At 45.9% G+C, this 19,673-nt stretch overlaps 1 protein-coding gene across 2 annotated transcripts in view; it reads left to right on the plus strand.

Moving 5' to 3' along the window:
- RTN1 (reticulon 1) overlaps positions 1 to 19,673 on the plus strand; it is a 118,638-nt gene that overhangs the window by 83,556 nt on the left and 15,409 nt on the right. The window contains exon 1 of one of the 2 annotated variants that reach the window (XM_026850120.1): positions 17,828 to 18,268. The exons of the other annotated variant lie outside the window; for it this stretch is intronic. Coding sequence (XP_026705921.1) covers positions 18,208 to 18,268 — 61 coding nt within the window. The 5' untranslated portion in view covers positions 17,828 to 18,207. Of the gene's footprint in view, positions 1 to 17,827; positions 18,269 to 19,673 lie in introns of those variants that run through there. 2 annotated transcript variants of the gene reach the window in all.

The following is a 19,673-nucleotide window of genomic DNA, read 5'->3' on the forward strand; positions in this document are numbered from 1 at the left end:
GTCATCCTACAGACAGGATGCTGAAACACGCGCGCATGCATCTTAAAGACCCTTAGTCTAGGAAAGCTGGTGAAAAAGGGACTGAGATTGACGAATTTATCATATGATTAATTGATTTGTTTGGTGTGATTAATTGATTTCGCTGCAATAACGCCGAGAATACACAACAAAACTGGGAAACGACCTCAGGTTTTTCTGAATCCTGGTTTGTGAGATCATCCTTATTGCCTGGTTATTGACCCTTACATCCAGTAGATGTCTCTAGAAAAATAGCAGGTTTCTCCATCATTCAAAGTGGCAGTGAGCAGGAGCAGCAAGGCACCATGCATCGAGCAGAATGGTTAGCAGCACACCATTTCTATGAAAGGGGTGATTTCCATATATATTTCCATATAGCTATAGCAATGTGTTTTCTACTTGTAGATCTCCTCCAGCAGCAAGGAAGGGGAGATTATGTTGGAATTAAGTTTAAATGGAGGAAAGGGCCAAAGAACTGATCCTACTAAGTGCCTAAACTGCTTTGGCACGTGCTTAATGGTGCTGAATTATTCATTGAGCTGGCTGGGCAAACTGACAATGCAAAGGGAAATAAATGAGGGTGCTGGAGAGAAAATGTCAAACAATGCGTTAGCCAGTGTCACAGATTTCACAAGAAGATCTGGCCTGGGATCTCACCCCCTAAGTGCCAGTTGCTGCCAGGTGCAAGCCTTTTGTAAAGGAGAGGTTGAATGTTTTGGTCATGCACACAGGTGTGACTTTGGTGATGTTTGTGGGCCCAGATTAACTTAGTTTGTGATGGGAGACCTTTCCTTTTAGGGGAGGTGTTGCAAAGAGCGGGGAATGGCCAGCAGGCAGCTGTCTAGGGCCAAAGGCATTGATGGGGCAACTGTGATATAGCAGGTAGAGAGAGCATTAAGTCTGGAAGATTAACCCTTGTCAGTCAGATCTGTTTGGAGGACTTCATCTCCTCTTACCCCTTTTAAAGGTGACTTGCTTTCTTCCGTTCCTGCATCCTTGGTTAAAACTCAGACACAAGTTTTGCAGTATCTTCCCCCAGTACTCCTTCTCCAGGTGAGAGCCCCTTTCCCTGACCAATCTGGGCAGCTGTCTGCAGGTATCCCTCCCCTCTTCCCTCCACTTCAAATCCCATAGAGACAGGGGACAGTGTTTTATCACACTGTTCTGCATTACACCACTCTGAGGGAAGGGAGGGATCTGAATCTTTATCTTTAGCATGGTTAGGATCTGACCCTCTTCTCAGGAACAGTCTGAGCATTGTGTTTGCAGTATTCACAGTAGCTAAGGGGAGTATCTGAGATGAGCAGTAGCTATCTAACACATGCTTGATGTTTCATGGGGGGCTGCTGAAAAGATCAATGTAATAATCATGAACTCAGAGGCCTGGCTGTGCTTGTGGTCTGAGGCCTGCCTGGGGAGCAGAATCGTTTCCTGGCACCTGTCTGTCTGCTAAGACTAGAGATGTGGTCTCAAACACCATGTAAATGGCTCTGCTACATATAGCAGAGCTCTCCTGGGCATTCTCGAAGAAAATAATCAGAACACTTGGCTTCAGCTCCTGTTGTTGCTCTGATTTGGAGATGCTGGCAGCTGAGATTTTCAGGATTTATTCATATGCAAGCTTTGCTTTTGCTCTGGGAACAAGGGTGGAGTTCAGAGCTGCAGTTTCTATTCATGGATTTGAGTCAAGCATAGATATGTATCATACCTATATGTATAATTCCATACCTAACCCTTCCCATCTCCTCCCTGCTCTGTGCTTGCTCAGTAGAGAGAGTGCTGCTAAATGGAAGTTTTGCAGAGAAAGCAAGGGGACAATCATGCAACAAAAACACACACAGCAGGAACTGTCTGGGCTGTTGCAAAGCCAACATCAGCGTGTCCAGCTGTGCTCAGCTGCATCTGAATACCATGTCCTTGGTTGCTTTGTGCTCCTGCAGGGTCTAATGCTCCTTCCTGTTCCCAGAGCTGAAAGCAAAGCAATCCCCTATGCCATCTCCACCAGAGATGAGCCCCACTCACACCTGGGATTAAGACCATCCCATCCACTTCCAGCAAATGCCACAAAACAATTGTGACAGTTGGGGTTCATAGCTGACCCACCTCTAAATATGTCCCTGCTGGGGTGTGCTGTGGTGAGCCCTGAGATACTGGTTCCCAGCACTCAAGATGGGGACTCATCAGGAGGACCCACAGCCCCCACCCAGCCTGTGCCTTGGAATCTCACATCCAGGTCAAGCCAGGTGTGACCAGGCATGTGAGCCAAGTTATCACTTCATCCCTTTCAGCACTGGCTCTGGAAAAAGAGGTACAAACAAGGAAGCATGCATGAAGCATGTGCATCCTAAACCACCAAGGCTTGTGTTTTCCCAGGATTGGTTCTCCCTCAGCATTAGCTCCTAAGAAATGGGAATAGTCCATCTCTATTAGTTTATCTTGGGTAATCCCAATGCCACTTTGATTTTGTGCTTTTTTTTTTAAACAAGATTTAACTGTAGAGGGTTGACTCTTTCCAGAAAGGTGAGAATGCAACATTCTTTCGTCTGTCACTCCCACAGGATTTCACTTCTGCTGACCAAAGTGAAGAGTCTGTAAAATGCCGAAGGAGCCCCTGTGCATCCTTTTAGCATATTTCAAAACAAAATAGGAAGATAAGGGATGTAAATATTTACTGGAATCGTGTATCAGAGAGCACCCAGGGATCCACATTTAGATAATCCCCATTGCAAGAGCAGTCAGGGGAATAGCAGATGATTTTGAAAGGCTGCAGTGCTGGATGTGTTTCTTAACATACACAAATTGCCCCTTGATTTCATAAGGAAAAAGAAAGCTCTGTGCTGATTATTGATTTTAGATCTTATTTTAGTTGTAGTGCCTTGAGACCCAGTCAAGATCTTTTGCTAGCTGAGATAAGAGCAGGCAGTAAGGTCTTCTCCTTGGAGAGTTTGCAGCATGAATTTCAGTCTAATGAGGATTGTTTAATGCATGAAACCAGGAAATTCCACCTTTTTGTGTTGGCTGAGGATCAGCTTTGCTTTGCCTGGTGCCCACTTCTTTTTTCAGGTCCCTCAATCCTCTTGCTGTGCTGTTACCCTTCAGGTGGAGGGGTAGGTGAAAGGTGAGGGACAGAGGAGACAAGAGAGGGGAATGGGGTCTGCTCTGGTTTGTTCCCAAACATTTTCCCTAATTGGAGCCACTTGAGAAATGAGAATTGGTAAACTTGTGCCAGTGAGTCACTACATGCTCAGCAATGTCAGTCAGCCCCACATGCCCTGACTGCCTCTGTCCCATCACAGACAGGAGAGCTGAGGAAACATGTCTAATATTTGCTTTTTGAAACAGACATACAGAAATCTGCCCACCTCCCTTGAAAGATGAGATGAGTCTCTCCTCCTCTTCAGTAACTGTTTTGGCCCATTACTTGTAGGTAACGTGAACAGGTGACATTATCACCAATCCCTACCCTTGCACATGTTTGCTGCATGGTAAGATGGGGCTGCCTTTACACCCCAGGTTTCTCCTCAGTCTGATTTGAAGCTGCTCCTGTTCATGCTGTATTTGAACTCAGGTTTAAATACAGCTCATGGAAAAGCATGCAGTGGGTTTCGTAGGAGATGAAGCACAGCCAGTCCGTGCAAGTGCATGATTTCTCCTGCCACGTACTATAAATGATGCTTCTGCTGTACATTAGAGGAACGGAACTACGTAAGGGCTAGAGGACCAAATGGTCTGCTTTAATTATTTAACATTAGCAGTATCTATTACTATTTAAGAGCTGCTCTTCTTAGCCTGAAATATTAACTGCTAGCCTGTTTCTTTCCTTGATTGCTACTATCGGATGCCCTGCTGTATTTGCTCTTCAAGTGGACCACAGCAAAGGTCTTTGCCATCAAGCTGCTGTCCCCCAGTAACCCAGGCCTCCTGGACCTCCTCTCAGGGCTCTTGCTTGCAGTAATTCATACCAAGCCAGCCAGTGGTTTTCTGCTTGTGTTCATCCCAAATGTGTGCTGGGTTTCCCTTGCTGTGCTCCATCGATATCCCCCCGTGCCTGACTCAGATGCTGTGTACAATACGTTCAAGGGAAGAGTTCCCACTGGTGGTGCCAGCACGTCTTACTGTCATCTCCATTTCTCCCTGAGAGGCACAGGCCTTGTTTACTCTTCTTTTAATAACACAGATGGTTTTAATAGTTCTCTGCCTTCGCCCCCAGTTCTTTCTCCTTGTCTGTAGTCTGCTTAATGCTTCCTTCTAAGTGATGGCTTTGTCACTTAATCTCATTAAAACTTCTCTTCATTGAACTCCATGAGCTGCTTATCAGACCGTAAGCCTAATCTCTCATTTGTAATTAATTTGTTCTGTGCCTCCTACAATTTGGCATCATTAGATAATGGTATCACTCTCAAGGTCACTGATACACAGCACGAGGTAAACACCCATGGCTCCACCACTAGCTGTCCTGCTAGCCTCCTTCTTCCTCCTCTCTTTGCCACATTGCTTGATTTTATTGACAGCTTTCTCCCTTTCCCTCAGCCAATTTCTGATGTATTTTGGATGCTTCCTATCCAGTGTGTGTTGCTATGTGACTCTGCAGATCAATATCTCATGCTGTCTAGAGACAAATGCTTTTCTGATATCCTCCAGACTCATCTGCATTAGTTTTCCGCTCGCCTTCCAGTTCATTCTTACTTGGTCCAAGAATTTAGGTGCACTGCTTTGCCAAGTTACATGTTTTGTAAAACTTGCAGAGCCTTGTCCTCGTGGGCTCAGGGTTGGGAATGGGGTACAGCAGACTTTCATCTTCGGGCCATTGGGCCCAGTGGACACTCAGTGGCTTGCTCATCAATGGCATAGGTAGAAACAAGCCACAAACCACTATTATGATTTGATGTTCATATTTTTAAAAAAGGAAAAAATCCAGGGTTATCACAGTTCATGGTACCAACCAGTACCACCAGGCAATTCCTGTTGGTGGAATGAAGAAATAAACCAAGCACTAACCGGAGATGAAAACCAAACCAGTGCTTCCCTATTCTCTCCAGGTCCTGCCAGGATGCTGGTACTTGGTACCACCACAGACTTTGCCTCCAGCCTGTGTGTTTGCAGGGCCCTGCCCTGTCTGGGTCTGCTGGCTTGAACCCCCCTTTTAGCAATGAATTTCACAGGCTAGAGAAGACAAGAATGATACCTTTGCCGATGCTGCCACTTGCTCATTGCAATTTGCTAGTATAGAGTTGTCTGGGACCTTTGCAGGCTCTGGAAATAGGCTCAGTCCTGGCCGAAGCTAAATCCCTTCATTTTTCCTAACAGATTTATTTTCATTTCACGTATTTCCCTGTTCAGATGTTGTATCTAACAAAATCAAGTTGATTTGACCTATTCTTTCAATTTTTGCTATTCATCCCCCTGAAAGCTATCTGAGAAGCTTAAGTAATAGTTGCACACAGAGCTGTCATTAGGTCATAGGTATTGATAGTCAATACAGTATTGACCACAGTATTCAGAAATTCAGCATTCAGGCAGCTACAGAGAACAGCTCCAAATCCATTACATGGAGCTGTAGGGAGAAAATCTCACAAGCACTAAAAGCTCTGGATTTTTAACTCACTAGAGTCTGCAACTATATTTTCTAATTGTAAGTGTGCATAATTTTTCTTGCCTGGTAGTCAATAAAGAAAAAAAAATATCTACTGGTGAGAAATTCCACTGCCTTTTGAGAGAAGACAGGCTGCTGTAAAATAGATAGATATTTTTCTGAGGGGGGTAAAAGCAGGAAGGACATTTTGCATTTGCTCACATAATGGCTGCACATATGTCAGCCCTGCCACCTTGCTGGAAGCCAGCAAAAAGCGACCAGGTAGATCCAGTTTAGTCGCTTCAGAGCAGCTGTGCGGAGCGGCTGCGTTCAAGTCACTGAGTGCAACATTTTGGCTAAGAGGCAGCTCTTACCTGAGGATATATGGTAATTACTCCCAGTGAAACGTGCCTGGCTCAGCAGCAAGATGTATTTGCAGCAGGCTTGCAAGATGTTTGGAACTGCATGTTTTATTTGAATGTGGTGATGCCTCAAGATGCTAGTTTAAGGCCAGGAAAACTTTGTACTTATAGTCAAAAATAAGTTTCTGCTCAAAGGACATATTGACAAGAGCAACTGACTGACAGACAGACTGACTTCAAGAGACTCACTCCTGAGATCAGAACTAGGTTTGGATCAACAGATAAACCTTCGATTTTCCTAAACAATCAGTATTTCCTAAACCATCCTTGTTTTGGTCTCTCTCTGCAATGCACTCCTCCAAATCATGCTGAAAACATGTTTTTCTTCCATTTATATAACTCCCTTTGTGTGCTGTGCTGCCATTCTCTGTGCTCACACAATCACTACACCAATGTCATCAACAAAAGAACAAAAATCATTTTATTCAGTGCATACACCATTTCCTCTGAGAATGAGCCCAAGTTGGGTTTCATTTATCTGTGATGCAGTTGGACCCCGTTCCTAAAAACAACATTAGACCACTAAATATCAGCTATCGACTATCAGAATGGATTTTTAAAATTTCAGTTTTGTTTTATTTTTAATGATCCATTTGTCTCTTCAGACTCAGGAGCAGGCAGTGCACAGTGAGATAACTGTGATTTGCAGCCACAGGCTGCCCGCTCCCTCCTCCATGCTTCCATGGAAACATGTGTTGGATGAGGCAAAACAAGGCATAGACTTAAAGTACATGACTTCCAAAATGTTTGCTTTTCCTTTCAAGGAGTCCTTTACCTCCTGTTTGTACAAAACTCCGTGTGAGGAGAAGACCCCTTTAGGGAGAGGCAGCTTTTTGAGGTGCTTGACTGGTGTTGCTGCAGGGGTTGAAAGCATCTTCCCTGAGCATGTGAACATGCCCCTTTGCTGCTCAGAGGTGAAATGCATGAGCCAGGGCAGGGATGGTGGGTTTTGGAGCTGGTGTCATTACAGCTATGGCATTTGGGGTCGGGAGAGTTCAGCTTTAATGTAATCCTTTTGTTTTACCTTAATCTGCTCCCTGGAGAGGTGAAGATCATACCCTCCTCTGCACTTCAGGGCCCCAAATATACCCAATGTGCTCATGTAATAGCTCCGTGTGTCCGCTGGGCAGCCTCTCTCCTCCCTGGGTCATAGTATAAAACAGATTATTTGCAGTTTGAGGGCAAAACAGGAGAGGGCTGGGGAAAGGACAGCAGCTCACACAGACCCACATGACATAGGCAGGGCTCAATACAGTTTTTTGGGTGACTGGCATGTTTCATGTGGGGAATTGATTCAGAAAGAACGAACTTGTAGAAGACGGACCTTAAGCGACAGCCACCAGCTCTTCCTGCACCTCATGCAGCAGTCTCTCTCTGGAAGGGCTTTCACCCTGCAGGGACACCAGCTCACTCTGCTGCTTTGAGGCCAAGCTGGAAACCTGCTGCTTCAGGTGTAACTCCATGAGGCCCGATCCTGCTGCGGGAGCCAGGTCCTGCTGTGGCAGTCTGGTTTGCAGGGTTTGAGCCTCATACCTGGCAGCTGCAGACCTGGCATCTTCTACTTGACCCCCGTTTGTTGGTGAGAGGGAAAAAAGCCTCTTAGATGTGATACTTCTAATGAGACACTGAGGAGAATGAGTTGATGGGTGCTACTTAATGCAGAATGCCTTTCCTGCATGGAAAAGAAATTTATTTTATCCTCTGTCACTTGCAAGGTGTTTGAATTTTGAAGGCTGCTTCTGTCTGTGGCAGCCTGAGCACAAAGCAGGGCAGAAACCTTTTCCAGAATAAACCCCAAGCCAAGCCCTTTTGGCTGTAGGTCAGCCTTCCATTGTGGCATCTGGGAAGCCCATCCATCCCTGGCCTCTTAACAAAGCCCTGTCTCAGGCATCGAGAGGTAAAAATAAATGTCACTCCATGCTGTCTGATGATTCCACAAGATTCACGTTAATCAGAGCTCTTCATTAATTATTTAGCTTCAGGGAAATGTGCTGAAGGGTTCTGACACTTCAGATATGCAGAGTAATTGCCACGTCTACTTCCCAGCTAATGGGAAGGCCAAAATAAATTGTACTGGGCTGAGTGGGTATGTGTGGGTGGGCAAGGGAGGGGGAGCCAGGACCTTCCTGCCCTTCCCTGTGGTTTCATCCTTATCCCAGAGCCCACAGAGCTTCACTGTGTCTCAAGGGGCTGAGGGTTGTCCCCCTGTGTGTCAGCCTGAGCTGGGCATGTCACAACATACAGCCACGGCCACCTCCATCATCCCCTCTGTGCACCCCTATAAGCAGCCTGTCTCTGTGCATCACATCTACTTTTGGTTTTGTCCCACTCCAGGGTTGCTCTGGCCCCTCGAGACAGCACGGGGGCTGCTGGTTTGTTTACTTTGAGTTGCCAGAGCAGGATTGAACCCTTGCAAGCAGTGTGGAGCTACACCCTGCACCCAGGGCTGTGCTCCTCCCTGGTTGCTGAAGCACGTGCTCCAAAATAACGTAGGTCTTGACTGCAGGTTTGCAACCTGAGGAAAACAAACAAATGCAGAGCAGTGTGGCTATATTTATCTGAAACTTAGAAGCTGTGGTTCACAGGAAACTTTGATCACTTTAAATGTCAGGCAATGTGGGAAAAAAAGGGAGAAAAAAGAGCACAGTTTAAAAGCAAATATTTTGGAAGAGGTAAGAGCTGCTGTTTCCAAAATGAAGTACAATCCCTTCTCTTCTGGCCCCCAGTACCAGACATCCTAATCTAGAGGGCTGATGTCTCTCAGCTCCACGCTGGGGGTACTCAGGCTGGGGTTTCCAAAGCCCAGACCCGCAGGTGCTGAGGACCAGCAGGACTGAGAGACCTGCCTGGCATTCAGCAACAGCTCATCATGGCAACCGTACCTGTGAGGGGTGAGGTTCATCCAACAGAAAACGTGGCCTTTGGATTTGGGGTTTTGGTTTGTTTTTTTTCCACATACAATGATTGTGGTTTTCTTGAGGTTATTATAATTTAAAATTAATGTCATGCCATTATGTTTTATCTCTGATTCATTCACAATAAATTAATTTTAAGTATCTGGCCAATGAAATGCAAGAGCCTTAGATTGGACACAGAGATATCATTTGTGCTTTTGGTCCCTGGATGTTTTTATGAAGAATGAGATATCAGCTATAGTACAAAGGGGTATTTGGTGGTACCTCTCTCAGGGAGTTTCAGCAAAGCCCCATGTACTTAAATGTTTGCAAGGAGTGAAACACTTGGGGAAAGCAGTTCAGAAATCCCAGCAGACCTTTTGCAATGCTTGCCCAGACCTATTTTATGATTCTCTTTGGAATTATCTAGTTTCTGCAAAACCCAAACCTGTTGCGAGGGAATTCACTATTCATGCAGAAAATATCATATGCTGTCCTTCCACCTCGCATTGTTCATGTGCAGTGCTCTGGGATAACAGCTATTTCTTTATCTCTGCAAATCTACACTGTTACTCTGAAATTACTGCTACTTCTACCATATCCACATACCACTGATTGTTGAAGCAAAGTGTTAAAGGTACTGTGACCTAAGGAAGACATTTTCCTTTGTCTAGTTTTGTCCAGTGAACTTTCATGCTGCTTATTAATTGATAAAGATGACAAAACAATTCCATTTTACATATATACATTCACACTCACTGTATACCTCCTATTATATATTCACACTCATCCCAAAGGAGAGGACTATTATTCATTTGTGGAAGCAATCAGGAAAATGTGGTTTATGGTGTTTAACGATATCATGAGGGAAATCTGAATTCCGTAGGCCTTTTAGTTTGGTTTTCTAAATGTGGAGTTGTTTTGCTGATCTATCTTTAATCCTTCGGCCTTAAGAATGGGAAATGAAATTGTCTCTTCTCAGATACTCAACGTCAGCCTCCAAATCAGGACTTTCTCATTGTGTGCAGAGAGGGGGAGCAAGGAACATGTTATTCAAGTACTCAGAGATGGAATCTGTTTTTCAGAGAGAAACCTATTTCCATAAATTCAGTAGGTTTAACTGAGTTCTGCTTTTTTTTTTTTTTCTCCTTTTCCTCATTTTGCATCTGTATGCACAAGATATCTAGTTTTAGGGATGACTGATGTTAAGTTCCTAATGAGCTGGCTCCAGGGTGTGGATTTTCGTTGCATATTTTGCTGATTTGATGCTGGAAGCTTTCTTGACCTTGTTTATGGTATCTTCTATAAAATATAGAGTTATAATCCATCCTTTCCTTTTCCCTCTCCCCCTTGTGAGGGGGCATGCTGGGGCAGGGCCAGCCCCCCCAGTACTCAAACCATCACTGCTTTTCTGTGTAACTCTTCTTCCAGCCAGTGTCCTAAAATGCCCCCCAAAACCATTTTCCCTGCTCATTTCCCCAGCAAACACAACTCTGACCACTTCCTAGGCAATGCTTCTGGCACATCATTTCTTGATCTAACTCTTCTAATTACCCCAGAGGCTCATAATAACATTTAAAAATCATAGTGCTGCTTCACTGTCCAAAGCGTTTTCTCTAGCCAGTGCTCATATTGGCTCTCACCAGAGCGCTGCTCAAATTCTCTCTTTCCTCCTCCCACAGCCTTGCACTGAAATACCTGTCTTATACACTGGTATTTTATGTCCTCCATTTTTCCTTTTGTTTTGTTTTGTTTTTTTCCCTTGGACAGTCCTAATGCACTCCTCATTCATCAGCCCTTCGCAGCACGCAGCACTCTCAGCATTGCTGCAATAAGCAGCCATGCTCTCTGCCTCCTCCATCGCCTTTGCAAGTGCTGTAGGGTTGCATTTGCTCAGGACAGGAGCGGCTGCTTTCTAACTTGTTCATGCCTGACCTGTCTCCCCTTCCTCTGCAACCTTGGACAAGATTTTTTTCCATATTAGCAGCTGACTTCCCAGTCAGAGAATGATCCAGAGCTGTGGCTCAGCAAGCGCCATCTCTCCCTTTGTAGAGAGCATTTTGGTACCCAGGTGTCTTGCATCCATGGAGCAGGCGGTTGCGGCTATTGCATCCAGCAGTGTATTAGTGATCTGTTGCTGTTTTCCAGGGAAAGCTGGGGTTGCCATGACAATTGGCCGTTGGTCTGGTTGATCGGGTGCTGCTTGGCCACAGCATCCTCACACCTCCACCACTAAGGCGTTTATCCTCCCAGCCCCCTTCGCGGGGGGGGAAGTGGTGGGGGATGCAAAGGTGTCCATGCTGAGGTGCTTGAAGCAGCTCTTCAGCACAGTGCAGAGGGTTGGGCAGCTCAGGGCCTGCTGGGTGGCTCCCTTCCCCAAAGAAAATTACTTTTTTTTTTTTTAATAGGGGCTACAGAAAGGAGCCTGGTCTTCAGTAAGTCACTCTGCACCTTCTCCCACCCTCTTGGTTTGGGCTGGCAAGAGGAGTGCTGGGTACAGGGGGAGAGGAGTCAGCAGAAATGCTGCAAACCAGAGCCCATTTGCAAGCACCCCTGTCTGCCTTTGAGAATCCCAGCCTGAATTAAGGGTTTGTGGCACTGCTGCAAATGAAACCTCAGTCTCCTGAGCCTCCACCTGCAGGCTGTTGGTTTAATTTTGTAGTTGTATTTTGCACTTGGACAGAACATCCCGGCCCCTGCACCAGCACCTGGAGCTTCAAAACTTGGACCGGGTCCCAGTAGGGCAGGAGCGAGGTACAGCCCCTGTAAGCTGGAAGCAAGGCTTCAGGCATTTCTGTGGGCACATCTTTCCTGGGGCTGCATCAGAGCTGCCTCAGCCCAGCACCTGGGTGTGCGGAGGAGCGAAGGGCAGGACTTGACCAGGCAGGACCTGCCAAGTGCTGCTGTGCACCAGAGCTGCGCTGGTGTGGCATTTTGCCTGGGCTCGCAGCAGGGCTGCCTGCCTGGGGCACGGCACTCAATTTGCACCGCCATCCCTCATGCCTGCGTGCTTGTATTGGTGTGGTCCCCTCTCACACTCTTTATTTCTGCCTTTTACTGCCTTCTCCTGCCAGCAAAGCAGCTTGGAGAGGCTGTGCCTGCCCTGCAGGCTGCCAGCAGCACAAGGGGAGAGCCAGTGACATGAGCTGCTCTATGGCCACGTCCTCTGCTCCCAGTGCAGGACCTTTTCCAGGCAGGGACAGGGGCCCTGGTGGCTTGTGACACACACAAATGGGAAAGTCCAGGCCTCGTTTCCCCAGCTCAGGCACTGGCCACCAGACCTTGCTTTAAGAATTTGCTAAAAGTGTGTCTTCTTCAGCTCTTCTGGGCATACTTGGCCAAAGAGGAGACTCCTCTGTCCCCCAGCATCCTTGCACAGCACCAGGCAGGATTACACCATTTCTAAGAGCAGTGCAGTCCCAATTAATCTTTACAATCTTGCTTGATCTCCACTTGCCCAAGAATGACAGCCAGTAACACCAGCCTGCAACTTGTATTGCAAAAATGAGTGAGGCTTCTTTGCTAGAGCAGCAGACGTTGTGCTGGGTGCTGCAGAAATAAAGCTTAAAAAGCAGAAGATGCCCCAAATTTAAACAGACCATGCAGACCCAGAAACCTAAGAGAGATGATTCCCAAGGTCATGTAGGATGCCTGTGGCAGATATGAGGACTGAACATAGATCTCCCAAGGCCCAGCCATGCTGTGATCTCAGGACTGTCTTCTCTTTTGTCTTCCAGTCCATTAGGAAGATCAGTTAATAAAATGGAATTAATAATGCCAGCTGCAGCACCAGCAATGCTGTAAGAGAGAAAAATTTAGCAGCACAGGCTTAAAAGCAGCAGGCTGGAAAATGGGGGTAGGGTGCAAGCACCATAAGAGTCCGCTGTAATGAGGGAATGCAGGAGGTTAGCCAGAGTTTTAGGGTCTCGTCAGCTTTACTGATCAAATCTTAAAGGAGGAGTGAAGATGTACCAACTAACTTCCCCAGAGGAGAGAAACACCCAATTTTAAGGTTCCCAGCAATTGAAAAAAGTAGTCCCACTGGAAAGAATCAAAAGACTTTTCTAGGTCAATGGCAGGAATAGAGCCTTCATTTCTATGATCCTCACGGTTCGAAAATAACATTAAAGAACCAAGAGAAATTAACCACTGCTGAAAAGCCAGGAGTAAATCAAAACTGATTCTTATGCATTAGACGTTCTGTTGCCTACAGTAGTCACTGAGCTCAAATGGCACTGCAGAAGTGCCAGCCATCTCTGGGATGGCCGCTGAAAAGGATCTGTGCCAGGTTCACTGAAGGACTGCACATCAGCGGTTCAAAATCCAAAATGGAAATTTGTTTCTTAACAATGGCGCCAAATCTAAGGACTTCCCTTGAAATGGAAAGGCCACCTGGTTCCCAGGGAGGAAAGCAAGTGCAAAGTGTGTCTCACCTCATTCTTTCAGCCACTTGTTTGACTCCTGTCATATGGTTGTTGCCAAAGGCCTTATGATAACCTCAGTCTTTGAGCAAAAATGGGCATGGACAACAGTTCCGCTGAGCAGAAAGTGAAACGGAGGCAGCAGAGCAGAAGTTTAGCAACACATCTCAAAACACACTTCTTGTCCTTGTGAACAATCCAAATATTTTGATTGATGATTTGAAAAAACCCTCATAAACCCAGGCATTTGAGGACTGCTAAAAGAAATTGCAGGGAAGCTGGAACATTATGTGACATGCAGAGACATGGGATTCTTTTGTTCTAAGTATTTGGCTCCAGACTTAAATTGCACCAGTTTAAGACCATATTGTCTTTTTTACCAGCTTATTGATTCCTTTTGTTGTCTAAAGACCTGAGAAAAAAAAAACTAATTCATCACTGCTTTAAGTCTACTAAGAGAAAATACCAAAGACCCGGACAAAAGACAGCAAGGACAGAGCTGTCTATGTACCACCTAGACTGTGGATATGATGGACCTGCAATAGCCGTCAGCATCTCCCAGCTCATGGCCTTTCACCTGAGCTGTCTCAGAGCGATTCTGCAGCCCAGAAAATGGTGCTGTGCAAGACAGCAGGAAGGATGAGAGCAGAGCCAGGATCTGGCCCATCCCTCTGCTATTGACAGCCTCCTCACGAAAATGTAATTGCTGGCTGCCCTTGGCATGGAGTACTCAGGCAAAAATTCCCCATTGCTCTTCAGAGCTTCGGAACATATTAATGCAACTTTTAAAATAGCATCCCCTCTATTTTTGTTGCTAATACTAAGAACAAATTAGCTTAGAAGGAAAACCCAATGATCTCCCTTAATGCTATTGTTCTCCTGAAGTGCTAAATGTCAGGATCTTACAGCACCACCTTGTAGATCTGGCACTGCCCTCAATGTGTCCCACGTTGTGTTGACGTGGAGCGATGCAGAGCGCTGTTCTGGAAAACATAATGAGCCCAAAGTGTCTTCAAAGTCACTGCACTTAGAGCAGAACTGGCAATAGTTTCAGCTCTATTTTTGAATTTATTATGATTAAACATTCTTTGAAACCAATGCTGATTTCCACCTTGCCCTCTAGCAGGACTTTTAAGGGACAGCCCTGAAGTTTAGGGCCATGTGTGATTCTTCCCATGGTAGAACAGTGGATACTTCTGAGTTCTTATGGACTGTTATGTCAATTCAAGTAAATTTACCTAAAAAGCCTTAAATTTTGCTAACTCTGACTTCATCAGAGCTCATCAGCGGTGCACTGGCAGGCTGGGTCACTGAGGAAGTGGGAGGACCTTTGGAGGGAAGCAAGGTAGGACTGAAGAGCTAGTCCTGATGTGGGGCTTGTGGTGTCCCTGTAAACAGCACAACCCTGGTGACCTACACACCGTGGCAGCATGCCCATGTCCTTTGCTGAGCTGCAGTCTGCACCTCGTCCAACAATCCCTGCTGGCATTGGAGGGATGGAAAGAAATGAGGCAGACAGCAATACACTACTTTCCCAGAGGTTTCCCTCACTGGGAGGTGAGGATGGGCTAAAACCAATCAGGTACTTTATTTTATGAGTCCTTGCCCCACACATCCTCCATATACACAGGTTGTTATCTCCAGCAGAGCTACTTAACAAGCAAATACTGATGAGCCCACTTGGCTTGTGGCTGTGCCATCAATATTGAGCTTTAGATGACCTCACTACAAAATCTTAAGATCTGTAATTGTTTCAGTAACATCCTGCAGCAGAAGGAGCCTTCCCATGGACAGTGCTCTGAAGGGAAGTAAATTCCACTTACTGCTTTTAATCCTGCTTCTATTCATGATCACAGGAAAATGTTCCTCCAGCTCTGCAGTATCCTATGGTAGATGCCAAGATCTCTGATCTCTGCATGTCTCACCCCTTTAAGATCCAGGCAGTGCTATGCTTATTTGTGCCTTCCAGTCTGCTCAGTAAATGTTCAGTTGGTGGTCCTGGTTTAGTTCTGTTGCAAAGAAGTAGTTCTCACTCTCAGTCTATTGATGGCCAACAGCTTGGTCCTAATTCTGGCTCACTGCTTACTGAATGCATAATTTAAATTCTCATTGTAGAAATGCATTTTTTATCAATTGCAATTTTAGTCCTGGATCCATCCCAGTGCTGATTGGGATTTTTTTATAAACTTTTTGTGCACATCTATGTAGACACACATACAGTGTTAATTGCAGGTGCTGCCTCTGTCCCTCACTTGGCTCGGCTCCTGGGTTAAGTGACTTCACGCTGGAAGACCTTCTTAGCCCATTCTCATTTTCTAAGTATGTTCATGTCACAGTTCCAGTTCAGTTCTGTTTCTGACACAAATGCATTGTTCTTGTTACTGGTGGTAAAGTGATGGGTTCTGGTGCCCATGAATTAAAATACCTCTGAAAGTGATATGGGACAGCCCAGTCACATAGGCCAGGTCTGAAGAGACACTTTTCCAAAGGGAAGTAAGAATTTAAGCAGGAAAACTGATAGTATGGTTCATTTTAGTAGCCTGAGGAAGGAGACCTGAAGTCTAGGGTAAGAAAAAACCCTACCAGCAATGAAAGAAAGGAGAAATCATCACTGTTTCATACAACACTGGGATGTTAAAATGTACATGGACCACTCTTCTGTCCAAAAGGAATTTGTCTTTTATACCTGAGAAATGTGGGTTACAGTGAGACTAAGCAGAGATTTGGTGTCTTCTCACTGCTGTGTTGCTGGTAGTACGTGCCCAGGAGCCGTGAGTTTCACTGATGCACTAAGTTTGAGGTCTCTTCGGCTTTTTTTCAGGGACTCCAGGATTTAGGAGTTTCATGTGAATGATGGCTCTGTTTTATATACACTGCTTATAAATACCCCGTATTATAGATTGGTGCTGGGAACCCCATTGCAGAGCTGCAACCAGTGTGCAGGGCAAAATATGTCAATAGGGATATTTTCTGCTCTTGCAGAAAAGGGTCTAAACCAATCAGTCCATGCTGAGAAATCATCCACTGCCAACCTGTTTCCTTCATTTTTTAACAATGCCAGGAAGAACACAAAATCAAGACTTGTAACATTGTAGATTATTTCATCTTACTATATGCAATGACAATTAAAGCCCGTTCTGCACCAATTAGTTAATTATTTCCCTGTTAGGGAACTAAAGATGCTGGATTCAAGCCTAAACAAGTCTTTTGGGGGATTTCAAAGACAGTTTTGAAACATGAACAATAACTGTTGGCCTCCATATCCCAGTAGAGTTTCCTAGGTAAAGGTTAAGATCACACTGTGGTGAATCTCTCCTGAATTTTGGGCTTTCTTCTCTGAGATGAATTACCTGAGGGAAGGATAAGTGACCTACTACTACCAGTTGGAGATCTCTGTTAACTCAGTCATTAAAAACCATTTGGGTTTGGAGCCAAAAGAACAGAGAGGTTCAAATTCTGTTTCCCATGCTGATGTGTATGTGACCCACTGTGTCTGTGCTGGCATCTGTTTCAATTTAAAAAAGGCTAAACCCAGTATAACATGGCTAAAGTAAAATTATTTCATAAACTAGCATGATCTCAAAGATTAAATACAGCCTCAGAGCTGAGGGGTCCCCAGTTAGGATTGTTCTGCCAGTGATGACTGGACTAAGTCTGATATGCTGTATCTCAGGTCACTCCTCAGTGAAATGGGGTGACTTTTTGGGGAGTTTCTGTGTGATTAATAGTCATCCCACTCCCCAAAATCTGAAAAGGCAAATAGGTTGGGTGGATGTAAAGCGTTTACTTTCCAAGTATTTACTAAGTACTGTGTGGCCATTACTTAGTTATGACATCTCTGCAAGGTTACTTATAGTGGTTTATTGATGGGGAAACTGAGGCAAGGGCAGTGTCTTACCTGGGGGAGGAGTGTCAAGGCTGGTGTTAAAACTGAGCCATTAATGAGCTCACAGTTACTACTGAGAGCACACGCTTTTTCACAAATTGTCCTGTATACCTGCACTCTTGCACCTCAAATCCTGGTTTCTGCAGCGTTTTGAGCAGTGACAGGAGGCAGAGCTCATAGCCCATACACCCTCACCTGGGTGCAGCCTGCAGTGCTCGGTCTCCCAGAGCAGCAGGGCTTGGCATGAGGGCTTGGGGGGCCATGTGGATCACCCCGTGCCTGCAGGTGCTCGAGCTTGCTGGGGGTGAAGGATGATTCCCCCGTGGTGTGGGTACTCTGCTGTTTTCTTCTGTTTCTGGAATAGTTTTGCAAAAAATAGAAAAATGGGGGTTGCTGTGTTCGGGTCGGATCCTGACTTTGGTCTTCTCCTGCTTGCTTCCTGACCCTCCCTGAGGAGAGGGGGGCGCATCAAAAACTGGAGGGGTTGGTTAAAGTTTGGCCCGCTCAAAAAAATAAAAAATAAAAATAAAAATAAAAAAAGGAAGAAAACACTAGATTTCATCACTCAAGAAATTTCTGGAACATGAATAGTCACAACCATACAGCCACATAGGAAACACTGCTCCCCCCCTAACCCCCCCTCCACCCACACCCAATTTGTTTTTATTTCTTTGCCATCAGGTTGCTTTAACCATTTCGATGGCTTGGGAGGCTAAGCCGCCGAGCGCAAGCTTTTGATTTGAAAGGGGACTGCATCCCCTTTTCAAAGGAGCCTGCTCCCTAGGGCAACCACATCACACTGCTGATTTGCTGCAGTGGAGACCGCAGCGCGTACAATATGCCCTCCCCCCTCCGCCTGTGCTGCTTACAGCATCAGTCCGGAGCCGAGCGGGGAGACGGGAGCGGTACCCGCTAACCCACCCATGCTCGGGAATGCCTGACTGGTAACGCAGTGCCTCCGACGAAAGGACCGGCAGTTCCTCAGCTCTCCGAGATGCAAGCCAGTGCGGATTCCACCAAGATGGACTGTCTTTGGAGCAACTGGAAATGTCAGGGTATTATATCTATTCTAGTGTTGCATGCTAGAAGGACTGCATGTCAGAGGAGGCAAAGGCAGGATCCATCCATTTTTGCATTGTTCACCTGTGGGCCTTTGCATGCTGTTTTCTCTCCCTCCCCGTGAAGCTTTTCTTTGGGGGTAATTTAAGAAAGAAAGATAAGAAGCCCTTAATTCTGTTCTTTGAATGTATTTCTCCCATCTCCAGCTGTCTCACCCTGAAAGCATCCAGGATCCAGGACCTTCCTTCCCACCTTACAGCCCATTCCCAAAGCATCCACCCTTGCTGTTAGCGGTGTCATTCCTCATCCCCGACTCCTCTCTGTCGGGCTGCTGCTGCTGCCATGATTTCATACCTTTTGGGCTTTAGGAAAGCCGGGTGATGGTGAATTTGTGCCTGCTCGGGCTCGCGAGGGTTCGAGGCGGTTGCGTTGGGCGCCTCGGTGCATCCTGCCCACGGACACACCCATAGCGAGGGCTTAGCCTAGCGTCGACACAAAGAAAACGCAGCTTCGGCAAGAAGTGCGATAGCACCGAGGCGGCCACGGCATTGCCACCCACTTCGTACTTTGCTGTAGGATTGCTTTTAAAAAAAAAAAAAAAAAAAAGTAATCCCATCGCTGTGCTTTCGAGCACTCCGCTGAGTCGTTCGGGGGCAAAATATTGTGATGATGTTGTCTTGCTGCTGAGTAAGGTGAGGGAACAATAGCATCTCCCTTTTGGGCTTATTTTCAGCTTTTTTGAGCGGGTCAGTGTCTGCGCTGGGTGGGGCTGGCTACCTTCCCGGGTGCCTCGGACAGCTTTTCAGCCATTTTTAGTCGGCTTCACACTTCCCAGCCAGCATCTAGCCTTTGTTTTGATAAAAGACAGTCTCTGTGACGCTGCTCGGTGGGCAGATTAGAGGGAGAAAAGCTAGCGGCTGATCCTGCCGGGCAGGCTGCTGTCTGCTTTGGGCAGGCTTTGTTTGAACGTATTTTTTAATTTTAAGGTGCATGTTTATGCTGAATAGATCATACGTGATGCTGATGGTCATAACAGGGTCCCTGGGAGAGAGATTTCTCTACAGCATCATCTCATTAAAGGGTCTAGGATGCTTGCAGACAGTTTCATAAACGCAGCTCAGTGTAACAGAAGCCAGAAAACCTTTCTGAAGTATTTTTTGAGGAGGGGAGGGCAGAGGGAGATCTTTCAAACAGACACTTGTCTCTAGGGAGCTTTATATTTTTGCAATCTTAATTCAGCACCTAATTTTATTTACAGTCGGAGGGTTTTTTAAGGAAGATGAGTAGCTGGGAAGTAAACAGATGCACCTGTTAAATGCCAGCCTCTAACAGCTCTGGCTTTCCATCCCTTAATCAAGGGCTAGGGTTTTCTATAGGATTGAGTGATTCATGAAGCTTATA

The sequence above is a fragment of the Athene cunicularia genome (assembly GCF_003259725.1).
Source record: "Athene cunicularia isolate RWA chromosome 5 unlocalized genomic scaffold, athCun1 chr5_part1, whole genome shotgun sequence".
Classification (NCBI taxonomy): Eukaryota; Metazoa; Chordata; class Aves; order Strigiformes; family Strigidae; genus Athene; species Athene cunicularia.